Raw genomic sequence first — 13,028 nt, forward strand, 5'->3', positions numbered from 1 at the left:
CATTCACTTTGTGAACAGCAAATACTTTATTGTCAGTGTTCAACACAGCAGAATGTGATGCTTTATATGTGAATGTGAAGTTTAACACGAAAACAAAAACATGCTGCTCAAAACAGCTTCAAAGCGAACTGGTAGTTAATGCTCAAATGAGTTACATGTCAACCCACAATTGGTCCGAAATTGAACTTTGAGAAACATGCAAAAGAGAAAGCATACTTATACATACTAAGGTGCTCCAAAACAACACAGCAAGGTGCTTTAAACAGTGAGAAACTTTCTCAGAATGATTTAATCAACTTCTTCAATGGTTGGTCCTGAGGATCCACCTCCACCAGGGGCACCTCCAGCTCCTGGGAAGCCTCCAGGCATTCCTTCTGGCATCCCACCAGTGCTCTGGTACAGTTTGGTGATGATAGGGTTGCACACCTTCTCTAGTTCCTTCTGCTGATGCTCAAACTCATCCTTCTCAGCTGTCTGTACCGAAATGACAAGTAGAACTGAGTGCAACAGATGCATGAATATGACTGGACATCTCAGACACAAAAGTTGAGAACCATACCTGGTTTTTGTCCAGCCAGCTTATCACCTCATTGCACTTGTCAAGGATCTTCTGCTTGTCCTCATCACTAATCTTGCCCTTGAGTTTCTCATCTTCAACTGTGGACTTCATGTTGAAGGCATACGACTCAAGGCCGTTCTTAGCAGAAACCTTTTCTCTTTGGACATCATCCTCAGCCTTGTACTTCTCAGCTTCCTGGACCATGCGCTCAATGTCCTCTTTGCTTAGACGTCCTGGAAAATTTGTAAAGCATTGATTAGGATTTGGGTTTAAATGGTAAAAGACAATCAGGAGCTCAAGAGTTATGTTACCTTTGTCATTGGTGATGGTGATCTTGTTCTCCTTGCCAGTGCTCTTGTCTACGGCGGACACATTCATGATGCCATTGGCATCGATGTCAAAGGTTACTTCAATCTGGGGGACGCCACGCGGAGCAGGAGGGATACCTGTCAGCTCGAACTTTCCCAGCAAGTTATTGTCCTTAGTCATGGCTCTTTCGCCCTCATACACCTAGAAGAATGCAATAACTGTGAAACTTTGCCATGGACAAAGACCAAAAAACGGCACACAGGTCATCTTCTCACCTGAATGAGGACACCAGGCTGGTTGTCGGAGTAGGTGGTGAAGGTCTGTGTTTGTTTGGTTGGGATGGTAGTGTTACGTTTGATCAGGATGGTCATAACGCCACCAGCAGTCTCAATTCCCAAGGACAAAGGAGTAACATCCAGAAGCAACAGGTCTTGGACATTCTCAGACTTGTCTCCAGATAAAATGGCTGCCTGGACAGCTATATAAAGGAAAAATGTCTCTAATAGGACATTCAGGGAAGAAAAGGACAATCAAAATGATGTCCATTTTGATTACCTGCTCCATATGCGACAGCCTCATCGGGATTGATGCTCTTGTTCAGTTCCTTCCCATTGAAGAAATCCTGAAGGAGCTTTTGGATCTTTGGGATACGGGTGGATCCTCCAACAAGGACAATGTCATGAACCTGAGTCTTGTCGAGTTTAGCATCACGAAGGGATTTCTCAACCGGATCCAACGTGCCACGGAAGAGATCGGCATTGAGCTCTTCAAAACGAGCCCTTGTGATTGAAGTGTAGAAATCGATTCCCTCATAAAGGGAGTCGATTTCAATGCTGGCCTGAGTGCTGGAGGACAAAGTGCGTTTCGCCCTCTCGCACGCTGTGCGCAGCCGACGGACGGCCCTCTTGTTGTCACTGATGTCCTTTTTGTACTTGCGCTTGAACTCTGATATGAAATGGTTGACCATGCGATTGTCAAAGTCTTCTCCACCAAGGTGAGTGTCTCCAGCTGTAGACTTGACCTCAAAAATGCCATCCTCAATGGTAAGGATGGACACATCAAAAGTGCCACCACCAAGATCGAAGATCAGGACGTTTCTCTCAGAACCAACCTGGTACCAGACAAATAAATCAGTTGTGTTCAACTATTATTGCTTTAATATTGTTGTATAGTAAAAGTAAAAATCTTACTTTCTTGTCCAGGCCATAGGCAATGGCAGCAGCAGTTGGCTCATTGATAATTCGTAGAACATTGAGGCCAGAGATAGTCCCAGCATCCTTCGTGGCCTGGCGCTGAGAGTCATTGAAGTAAGCAGGAACCGTAACAACTGCATTCGTGATGGTCTGTGAACACAGATTCATATCTTTCATGAAGTGTAACATGAAGTTGATTTTCTTTTTTTTACTGAAATCATCCTCTGAATCAGAAGACACTTTCCAAACAAATGTTTAGGGTGGGGGAGGGGCAGGTCCATGGATCCAATGCTATTTCAAGCATCCCGAGTTATTTTTACTGTTAAAGAGCTGGATTCTCATGCTTAACATGGCCAAAGTTTAAAAAAAAAAATGAGTTAGACTTATGACAGAGTATTTTTGTGGCAAATTCACTCCTTTCCAGGTTCATATAAGTTTCGGAAAATTTATTTTCTAGTATGGCCCTTTATGACGCCTTGAAGGGCAGAACTCCATGTATAGGCACTTCTCCCGGAAGAGAGTGTGCACACAGCAAATAGAGCGAGAGAGCACACCCATCATTTTATAAACAAGGCCCTTTTCGATGCTGGATATTCAGATTGTTTGATACTGAGAGACAAAGTTGTCCCACCCTTTAGAAAAAGACGTTTATTCAAGTGTGCTATTAGTGTTCTACTTTTCAATGAAAACAAAATAGAAAATTATACTTTTAGTAAAGAAAACTTATGAGTATACTTGCAGTATAAAACTAATAAACTAGAAGTTTGCAGAGACTATATTTCACTGTTTACTAAAAATGCTATAAGTATTTTATGCGTAAACTATCAGTATACCTATAAGTTCACTTTTAGTATGGTTACAGTACAAACTAAAAACATAGATGTAAATTAGCTGTATGCTTAGAGTTTACTACCATTATACTAAAAGTATATTTAAAAGTACACTTCTGTTTAGTAGAATGTGGGCCAAATTAGTCCCAAGAAGTATTGAAATAGTACACTTACAAGTATACAACTACAACACTGATATTGGTGAACCGCATTACATTTTTGTTGTGTTTCGTTGGCAATCGGCGCAAGTGTATATATTGTAAACATCACAAACATGGTCACAAGTCTTCAGCTCCACCCAAGGCATGCCTCCTGGAGCTTGGCTGTTTTTGGAGAGAATCATAAAGCTGTATCTTTCTTTTACAAATCTGATAAAAGTAAAGATTCTTCGGAGATATGAAGGATGCAATATAGCTACTGAAACACACACATTGTGTCCCCTTTTAAGATGTGTTATTCAAACAGGCCTTTTTCATGCTCTTATCTGTCACTGTCAGTGTTGACAGGTTGAATGTGTCAACATCTTCAGACCTACAGCAACAATGGGTAGGTTTTCAACATCATTAAAACAAATACAGGCATTGTTTTTGACAGAAACCTACTTTTCCAAGGTATGCCTCAGCAATTTCCTTCATCTTTGTAAGCACCATGGAAGAAATCTCCTCTGGGTAAAATGTCTTAGTCTCCCCTTTGTATTCTACTTGAACTTTGGGGCGTGAGCTATCATTTATAACAGTGAACGGCCAATGCTTCATGTCTGACTGCACAACAGAGTCGTCAAACCTCCGTCCGATGAGCCTTTTTGCGTCTAGAGAAACAAATATTGCAACAAATTCAGAACACGTGCAACTTAAGTTTAACAACACTTGTAAAAACAGTAATGTTAGCACTGGGACGCAGATATAATTCTTGATAATACCAAAAAGCCGATAATTATTTTCCAATAAATAAACTGACAACTGTTTGTAAATGTCCCAAATTTGTACTGTTTTATAATTTTTTTAACAATCTTGACATTAAAAAAATGCATAAAGATGCTTACCAAAGACTGTATTAGTGGGGTTCATTGCTACTTGATTTTTGGCAGCATCTCCAATCAGCCTCTCGGTGTCTGTGAATGCTACATAACTTGGAGTGGTCCTGTTACCCTGGTCATTGGCAATGATTTCAACTTTGCCATGCTGAAAGACCCCCACACAGGAGTAGGTGGTCCCCAGATCAATGCCAACTGCTGGTCCCTTGGACATGGTTTCTGCTGGCAACAAAAATACATCATTTAAGATGGTTAAGATTCATGATGGAACATATTTTTACATTCAACCCAGGCCTTCAAAATAAGGAATTATATATTTGTTGTATATCCTCTCCAGAGCTCAATTCTTTATTTACTCAAAAGCTTTTTTGGCAGACTAGACATCAGATGATCCTGTGGTCTACATGGACCACAGGGCGGATCAGCTGCCACTGTGTTAAAAGATGCTACTTCAAACAGAGCTTAGGAAAGCAGCTTGTATCATTACTTCACTTTCATTAGGGATAATATGTTTATAAATCACTATTTAACCATTCTTAAAAAAAAAGTCATCATTTACTCATGCAATTTCAATCCTATATGACTAATTTTCTACTGTGGAAAAACCAAAGATAGACAGACTCAACTGTCACTTTAATTTCCTTTTGAGTAACGTAAAACGACATATTATACATTTTGGGTGAACTATCCCTTTAAGATAATTGACTGTCTCTGATGGGAAAGTTAGGTTCGGTTTCCCATCGTTTGCTCCAAACTATTATGCAACATTTGTCATTTCCGTAAGCATTCCTGAATTGGAAAGAATAGGAGTGTCTTATTCTGGAATCATCTGCCGCTAGAACGTTCTATAAACCTTAATCAAACGCGCGCACAACACTCCGAGAAACGTGGCGTGAACGTTCTAGAGAATTCCATATCATTTCTGGTTTAGAATGCAGCTCGAATGCAGAAAAAGGTATTCAAATAATATTTAGCCATTGCTAGTAAAATGACATTTTTGTTGTTATGGTTATTTCCTCGCTCGCGTTGGTTGTTAGCGGTACGCAGCTTCAGTCACCATAGCCATCTCTTTATGATCTACGGAATAACGAAAGCCCATAATTTTGGAACAACGTGAGGCTGAATAAATGATGACAGAATTCTGAGTAAACTGCAACGTTAAGTTGCTAAACTATCAAGCAAGCCTGAACAGCATCACACTCAACGCATAGTGGTATATGTCTCAGTATTGCAATATTACCAACTGTGCAATCAGTCTTTTTATAACTATAGAAAAAAAACCTAAACTCTTGAACTTTCGATGCATAATAACAAAAGTCATCATAACTCTCACCAGAAACGCTGTAAGTCTGTCAGTCACCTGTGGTGTCGCAGCTCGAGACGCGCGCGATGTCTGCAGCAGAACCGTGCTGTAGTGCTTTAAGACTCTTCCTGAGAACAGTCCAGAACAAGAAATGGCGCAGCAGCCAATCACATCGCGCGGCCGCTAAAGCGCCCACAGATGGAGAGCGCCTGCAGGATTCAGTCTGTTACACAGCAGAATGTTCCTAAAAGGAGAAAAATATCGATCTATACAGTTCTTGAACACTCCCTGGTAATTTACACCGTTAGGGTGACCATAGATCATCTTTTTTCCCGGTGTCCTGTCGATTTGGGCAACCCTGTCAGATTTTGCTACCTCCAGTAACACAGTGGTAGAAGCCTAGTAACGTTAACCTACAATTCGACAACGAAAAACGCGATTTATAACGTTATAGTTATGGTTTATTAACGTCCAAACCAACCACAACCCTCTTTTACAGTAATACAGTAAGTTAATTATGTGTGATTCGCGATTGTAGCTAGAAGGGATACAGCTACAGGAAACCAACAACAACAACAAAAATAATTCTACGTATTAGATTGTTTTTTAAGTCTACACCTACCCAACCTTAAACCTATCTATCTATCTATCTATCTATCTATCTATCTATCTATCTATCTATCTCTGTCTGCCTCTGTTTGTCTGCCTCTATCTATCTATCGCCCATCCATCCATCCATCCATCCATCTCTCTCTGTCTGTCTGTCGGTCTCTATCTCTATCTCTATCTGTCTGTCCGTCCGTCCGTCCGTCCGTCCGTCCGTCCGTCCGTCCGTCTGTCTATCTATCTATCTATCTATCTATCTATCTATCTATCTATCTATCTATCTATCTATCTATCTATCTATCTATCTATCTATCTATGTCTGTCTGTCTATCTATATATCTCTGTCTGCCTCTGTCTTTATCTCTATCCATCTATCCATCCATCCATCCATCTATCTCTGCCTGCCTGCCTGCCTGTCTGTCTGTCTATCTCTGTCTGTCTGTCTGTCTGTTTGTATGCCTGCCTGTCTGTCTGTCTGTCTGTCTGTCTGTCTATCTATCTATCTATCTATCTATCTATCTCTGTCTGTCTGTGTGTCTGTCTGTCTGCCTGTCTGTCTATCTATCTCTGCATTACACTGCATTATTGCTGCACTATAAATCTGCCACATCAACAAATAGCCGCAAGGTGGCATAGTCATGAAAAAACCCATTCATCAGAGAACTGTCACAATTGTCAATAGTGTACAAGATTTCAGTAAGACAATCAGCCCAGTACAACAGTACAGCGACAGTAGAAACTAAATGTGTAAAAGTTGACAGGTATTGTATGGAGGGTGTGATGTGTTGAGCCTTAACAGAAAGCACAGCAGAAGCTGATCACACCCTTGAGCACCAGACAAAGCAAAGTGGTTGATAATTTCAAATCCTCTGTTATGTGATATTTTCAACAAAAGTGAGATCATTCAGAAAACAGAGGAATGTAATTGTAGATTTTCATTCACAATAGCTTTTTGTACCTGACCTGGATAAAGCTAAAGGGCAGGCATATAATCATGAACCTGTCATAATAACAAAGTAAAGTTTGAAATGACCATAAACTACATTCACCGAATTCTCACAGGTTAATTAATAATTCGTTTTCCACTATAGCTGAAAAACTCAATATTTAGGCTAATGTTTATTAAGAAATATGAACTAAAAATAAGAATTTATAAAGAAATGTAATGCTAATTGTTGAATACCAAAAGCGGCATACATGTGACAATTTTAAAGAAACTCTTTGAGAATCATGATGGCTCTGTCTTACAAGAGGGATCCCCTTCCAGCACACCAAGCCTTTTGTGTATGTACAGTGTATTTGATTTGACCTGTATTGGAATGGTGCTTGGTTTCATCGAGGGAATGCCCTGTGGTTGCAGTTCTCACAAGGCAACAGTGGGTACCTTTGTGTCGAAATAAGTGTTTAACTCTGAATTAAGTAGTAGAGTTAGTGCTAATATTCATAAAAAGATATTCTATCTCTAAAATCCCTTATTAAGTGACCAAAACCAAAAGTTTGGTATAGTAAGTAACTGATTATATGTATTGATCTGATTATGTAATGAAATTCCAAAAAATAAGTACTTGTAATTAGATTAAATTACATTTTAAAATACTCTTAATTTGACCACTGTTACTTTTTTATGGATTACATAATTGCATTTTATTCACAGAAATAAATTATTCATAACTTATTGATTCTCCCTAATTCTTATTTTCAGTCTTTTAAGTTTTCCTTTCTAATATAGCCTAATTATATACATTCAGAAAATCTTCAATTTTTTGAGACATTCACACAAAGGTCAGTCACTAGTCAGGTGAACAGAAAATGGAAAGGCCACAGCATTTGGCCACTGGGTTTACAAAAATCATTTCAGTTTTAAGAAGTGTTTTCTCAACATGTCAACATTGCATCAGCTACTGATGAACACTCAATTATCTCTCAGTAGGTTATTTAAACGTCTATTACTATGTCTTTGGAAAGCTTTGTCTTTTGAAACATTAAAATGCACAAACCCTGCTAAATGATGTAACTATATAACACAGGGATTCCCAAAATGTTATTTGTGTGTGTGTGTGTCAACCGAACCTCTTTCACCTAATAAGTACCCCAGATATTTTAAAATAAATATTGTAATTATTAAGTACACATTTGCATGCTAAATGTATTTTTTTAATTTTTTTAATTTTTTTTATATTTTAATCATACATTTTTTTTTTTTACAGTTTCCTCATGAACCCCAGTTTGGGATACCTTGGCCTAACGTAATGTTTAATGCACTTAATGTTGTTAATAACAATAAATCTATATAAATCTATATTTTTTATATGGTACACGATTCAATATGGTACACGATTATTCATTTTAAATCAATCGTTCTTTTAATCTAAAAGTAATTAAAAAGTAGTGTTGATCATAATACCTAAAATGTAATGTCATGGATTACGTTACTAACTACAATTTCTGTCATGTAATCTGGAATCAGTATTGGAATACCATTTTAATGTAATTTACCCAGCTCTGCATGAATATAGATATATATTTGTTATACTATACATCTGAAAATCTTTTATATCAAATCTGTTATGTTTCTTTTGTATCAAAATCTCTTCTTATATCAAATCTATCTTATACCCTTATCACATTTTTTTAAGGAATCGTTCGCCCAAAAATGAAAATTTCATTAATTACTCTTCCTGTCATTCCAAACCTGTATGACTTTATTTATTCTGTGGGAGCACAAAAGATATATTTATATAATGTTGGTAATAAAACCAATTTGTAATAATAGAAAAAATAATTCTGTAAATAAATGTCTATTCAAATGAAACTAAATTATGATTAATTATTTTATTATGAATAAGTATTCTAATTTAGAACCTCAAAACACAAATACATTTGTAAAAAGGATACATTCTACATGTTTAAGGAGATCATTGTCTAAATATAAAATCGTACAATGGTATTGTAAACTTGTATTATTGAACCGTTGATTTGTTTGACCTGACTGAATAGGATGAATTGAAATCTTAAGCCCTTAATCAGGACATAGTCCTGACACACTTTTATTTCCATGTGCCGGTTTCAGGTGTGGTTCTGTGACCTATCTGTTCAATCAACAATATTGATGACAGAACAGTTTTGTAAACTTAATTACCCTGAATAGATATCAGTGGACAGATCGCTGGAGAGGCTCGTGTTGCCCTGTCTTTTGTCATGTTTTCTCTCACACCCATCTCATCTGTATAAATACTGAATCTGCAAGAAAGGAAGGAGAAGTTACTCATCAAGAGTTTGCTGATTCAAAAGGTAATGCTTCTTTTGTTCTCTAAAATGATTTAGATGACATTACAAATGATTGCTTCTTTATAATACTTTTTTGATTTAAGTGTACTCATATTAATAAGTAAATTAATAAGATATTAATCTATTCTGTTGGTTTGTCTTCTTTAGTTGTTTCAGGATGATCAGACTAGTCCAGCTGTTGTGTCTTGCTGGCCTTCTTCTACAGTGTGAAGGTCAGGGTCTCCAAACATGCCTCACTCACCCCACGTACAGACCGGCAGGTTAGTGCTCACACGCTACATTCACGATTCACTGCGAAGATCAGTCTCTTAATCACATTTGTCTTATTTCCCAGTAAAATTGATCTAAACGTTGTGAGAAAATGATACATTTACTTGAGAAGCAAGTGTTTCAGAGCATATATTTTGTTATTTGTAACTTGTAGTTATGTTTACATGGCAAAGAGAGAGAGGGAGAGAGAGAGAGAGAGAGAGAGAGAGAGAGAGAGAGAGAAAAGAAATAAAAAAAAGTCAGCTAGTGAAGTAAATAAAAAATAAAGTTAGATTGGGACAAATTCTCATTGTTCTTAAATTTTCCTAAATTTTCTTACAAAATTATCATTGAAAATTTAGCTTCTCAAATACATGCATCTTGATTAAATGATATTTTGACATTTTTACTAGAAAAAGATTCAAATGTTTTTGCCGAAAACAAATACAAAAATATCAGGAGCACCTTGAGTAAACGAATATTTATATATCTTTCAGATAACGCTGATATAACAGTGGTGTGTGGAACCAATTCCATGTTTTTAAAAGTTCTCATCTGTCCAATGTATTTCGGGGGATACAACGAATCACTAATGGCACTCAATGCTAAGTTTAACGTCCCATCCTGCTATGGAGTAGCGGACTGGACTGTCAATCCTCCCGTCTTGCTGTTTAACTTCTCAATCTCTCAGGAGGCGCTCACCCTCTGTGGCAACAATATGAACGTAAGAGCTTTTCACTTTAAAGCAATCAACTTTGAAACATTTAATCCTACAGATCTCAATAATGGGTTTGTTTGGCATGTTTGTTGGTTAGATTACAAGTCAAGTGGGATCAGGAGTCTTCTCAGACTTCTCCCAAATCCAGTCCGTAAATGTGTCCGGATTAATCAATTCCTGGGATCCCAGCACCAGCACCATCACGTACAGGCAACAGCTTATGTACCAGTTTTCATGTCTGTATCCACTGCAGTATTTAGTCAACAACACTGAGCTCAGCGTGTGAGTAGAAATCCCAAGAATCAGTTTCTCGGTTGAGCTTTCTGTACTTTTGTGATAAAGTGTCTCTTTGTGCCAAAAGGTCAGGAGTGAGCCTAGCGATAAAAGACAACAATGGCACATTCGTCAGTACTCTAAGCATGGGTCTTTTCAGTGTAAGGATCTTTTCATGAAATCACACTTGCTCAATAAATCAGTGAATACAACTTTCATGACATCCTGTCTTTATTTTGAACGTTTTTTAGACGCCCGACTATTCTACCAAACTCCAGATCCCAGTTACTGGGCTGCAGCTAAAGACTCGCATATATGTGCAGGTCAAGGCAACAAATCTGACAAACAAGTAAGAATTCTCTCTAGTGTTATTTTAGTATTGTTTATTTACAGTTTTTCAGTTTGCAATTTAAGTTCAGTTATGTGCTTGTGTCCGTTTTTGTTTTATAGAACTTCAATTGAACTCGATTTATTTTTATATAAGCTTTAGTTAGCCATTTAGTCAAACGTAAAGGTTTCATCCAATATTTATATTCGATTTTTCATTCAGGATTATTTCGAGCAAGGTTTATTTCAATATAACGATTACACAAATCATCAAATCTAATTGTCTGTCTTTTTGTGTATTGCAAGGTTCAATGTGTTGCTGGACCGTTGTTATGCCACGACAAGCCCATATCCGGCCCCCAGCACCTCTTACGATCTTTTTGTTGGGTGAGTCATTAAAGCGAACTAAAAGAGAGTAGTTGAGAAGACACTTAAATTCTCTTGTGAGAATCCCATCTTTTTGTTGTTTATAGGTGTATGCGTGACGCCCAGACAAAGATTGATTGGAATGGGATGTCTCAGGTAGCTCAGTTCTCCTTCGAGGCCTTCCGCTTTCTGGAACACAAAAACCTGTCCATCTCCACTTTCTACCTGCATTGTGCTACCCGACTCTGTGAGAACTCCACTTGCTCCTCCTTGCTTCCGGTAACTAATCGTGCTCATCTGATGACAGAATTTAAATAATCAATATGTTTACTTCATTTGAGATGTTTTTTAGTTCGGCTCAACTCACGTGGTTTTGGTTATCTGCCGATTTCATCAGACCTTTTCTGTGTCTGTTTTTGTAGAAATGCGTTAGGAAAAGAGAAGCACCATCTCCAGAGTTCAACTCTACATCTGTGGTTGCCACTGTCTCCTCAGGACCGATCAGAACCCAAGTTGACAGTGGTATGAAGAATCATATAGTAGTTGTATAAAAATAACTGAAGTTACTGATTTGTACTGATTTCAAATTCTCATCGCGTCTCCCTCAGGTGTCCCTGTCAGCAGTAGACGTAAGAATGCACTCATTTTAATGAACTCGTGTAGAACCTTATCTAAATAGTTCTATTGATGTTCTTCTATTATGATGCGATTTTAATATTGATTTGTTTTATCTAGTAACCTCATCAGCATCCATCCCTCAGCTGACGTATGTTGGGATAACCACTGGCTTGCTGAGCTTCTTTCTATTTAACTGGTTGTCTACATCAGGACCTGCACAGTGATCTACATCAGGATTCACTTGACTGAACACAACGTTTCTTAGAAGATATCTCACCTGTTACATAAATGTGAGAACATTTATCATGTGTCAGTTATTAGCACTTCTATTTTCCAATTTAATGAGGCAAATAGACTGTTGTCTTGTAATTTTTATTTTCTTTTTGTTCTAAGATTTTCCATGAGAACAAGAAAAAAAAAGAAACATATTCACTATGTAGTTTACATATTTTTTTGAAAAAGTCTATAATGCATGTAAAACTGCTTTGGGGCCTATGAATGTAACAATTTAACGTTTAAAGTTGAATAAAAATATTAGAAAAACTGTCTTTGTCCTCTGGGTTTTTCACTCAACCAGGTCATCACTGAATGTTAGGATTTAGGTTAGCAGCTTAAAAATTTTGCACAACAGTACTCAAATAAGTATTAAGTATTTTAGTATTTATCATAATATAAACATGCATTTGACTGACAGTGTACTCTATACGTTTGTTTTCCACTTTTTGTATTTTTGTAATGTATGAATTCATTAAATAACACAATGAAAGTATGTACAAACTATATATTGGATTTACTAAATCAATAATCTACAATGGAGAAAATAGAATGTTCCCGAAACACGTCACCGTCTACGGAAGCACAAAAAAATGTATGCATTGTTTTTCTGTCCCCCCCAGACAAAACGCTGCACATTTCTTTGTGAAATTGAAATATGTCAAATAACAAATCTAAATTACATTTTTAAAACAAATCATAAATAAAATGAATAAATATTACAAATAAAAGAAACCTCTTCATATAAACAAAATAAGGCTTTTCCTGTGCTTAACATACTAACCGATTTAAATCGTCACATGTGCTATTTTTGTCGATTTTCAACCGGCCCGGGGTAGCATCGTTACACCCCTTCAGATTTCTGAGCCACATGGATTTTAATTGCAGCTTCCAAAGCTCAAAAATAGCCGAATAATCTATTTTTATATTTGACAATCACAAAGATGTTCATTTCACAATGTTAAGTTATTTTAATGAGAGTTTTTGAGAGTGTCTGAACTCTCTCTGACTATACTGACTGATAATGTACATACATTTGATCATGTTCTTTGCTCTCTGTAAAATGAAAGTCTTCTAATTATA

At 37.2% G+C, this 13,028-nt stretch overlaps 2 protein-coding genes across 3 annotated transcripts; one reads left to right on the top strand and one right to left on the bottom strand.

The window, feature by feature from the left end:
* Positions 1–2: 2 nt before the first annotated feature.
* On the bottom strand, positions 3–5,362 carry hspa8b (heat shock protein family A (Hsp70) member 8b). The gene is made up of 9 exons (XM_026226219.1): positions 5,258–5,362; positions 3,934–4,146; positions 3,494–3,699; positions 2,059–2,211; positions 1,424–1,979; positions 1,144–1,346; positions 871–1,069; positions 560–792; positions 3–474 (listed from the first exon to the last, which is right to left on the bottom strand). Exons 2-9 carry the CDS (start codon positions 4,136–4,138, stop codon positions 289–291), a joined length of 1,941 nt encoding a protein of 646 aa, XP_026082004.1. The 5' UTR covers positions 4,139–4,146; positions 5,258–5,362; the 3' UTR covers positions 3–288.
* Positions 4,174–12,176, top strand: LOC113058380 (zona pellucida-like domain-containing protein 1). 2 transcript variants are annotated; one of them, XM_026226222.1, is made up of 12 exons: positions 4,174–4,879; positions 8,904–9,124; positions 9,269–9,381; positions 9,868–10,094; positions 10,186–10,370; positions 10,450–10,522; positions 10,613–10,710; positions 10,995–11,075; positions 11,162–11,333; positions 11,477–11,576; positions 11,663–11,683; positions 11,790–12,176. In XM_026226222.1, exons 3-12 carry the CDS (start codon positions 9,279–9,281, stop codon positions 11,894–11,896), a joined length of 1,167 nt encoding a protein of 388 aa, XP_026082007.1. In that variant the 5' UTR covers positions 4,174–4,879; positions 8,904–9,124; positions 9,269–9,278; the 3' UTR covers positions 11,897–12,176. The 2 variants fall into 2 exon arrangements, with proteins under 2 accessions (XP_026082007.1, XP_026082006.1); XM_026226221.1 differs by lacking the exon at positions 4,174–4,879 and having other exon boundaries at positions 8,731–9,124.
* Positions 12,177–13,028: the final 852 nt, after the last annotated feature.

This window comes from Carassius auratus, chromosome 40 (assembly GCF_003368295.1).
Source record: "Carassius auratus strain Wakin chromosome 40, ASM336829v1, whole genome shotgun sequence".
In the NCBI taxonomy this organism is placed as follows: domain Eukaryota; kingdom Metazoa; phylum Chordata; class Actinopteri; order Cypriniformes; family Cyprinidae; genus Carassius; species Carassius auratus.

Coding starts and splice junctions, on each gene's coding strand:
- LOC113058380 (XM_026226222.1), top strand. CDS start 9,279: ATGATCAGACTAGTCCAGCTGTTGTGTCTTGCTGGCCTTCTTCTACAG. Junction 11,577..11,662: donor CAGAACCCAAGTTGACAGTG/GTATGAAGAATC, acceptor CGTCTCCCTCAG/GTGTCCCTGTCAGCAGTAGA. Junction 11,684..11,789: donor TGTCCCTGTCAGCAGTAGAC/GTAAGAATGCAC, acceptor TGTTTTATCTAG/TAACCTCATCAGCATCCATC.
- hspa8b (XM_026226219.1), bottom strand. CDS start 4,138: ATGTCCAAGGGACCAGCAGTTGGCATTGATCTGGGGACCACCTACTCC. Junction 2,212..3,493: donor CTGAGGCATACCTTGGAAAA/GTAGGTTTCTGT, acceptor CTGTGTTCACAG/ACCATCACGAATGCAGTTGT. Junction 793..870: donor CACCATCACCAATGACAAAG/GTAACATAACTC, acceptor CAAATTTTCCAG/GACGTCTAAGCAAAGAGGAC.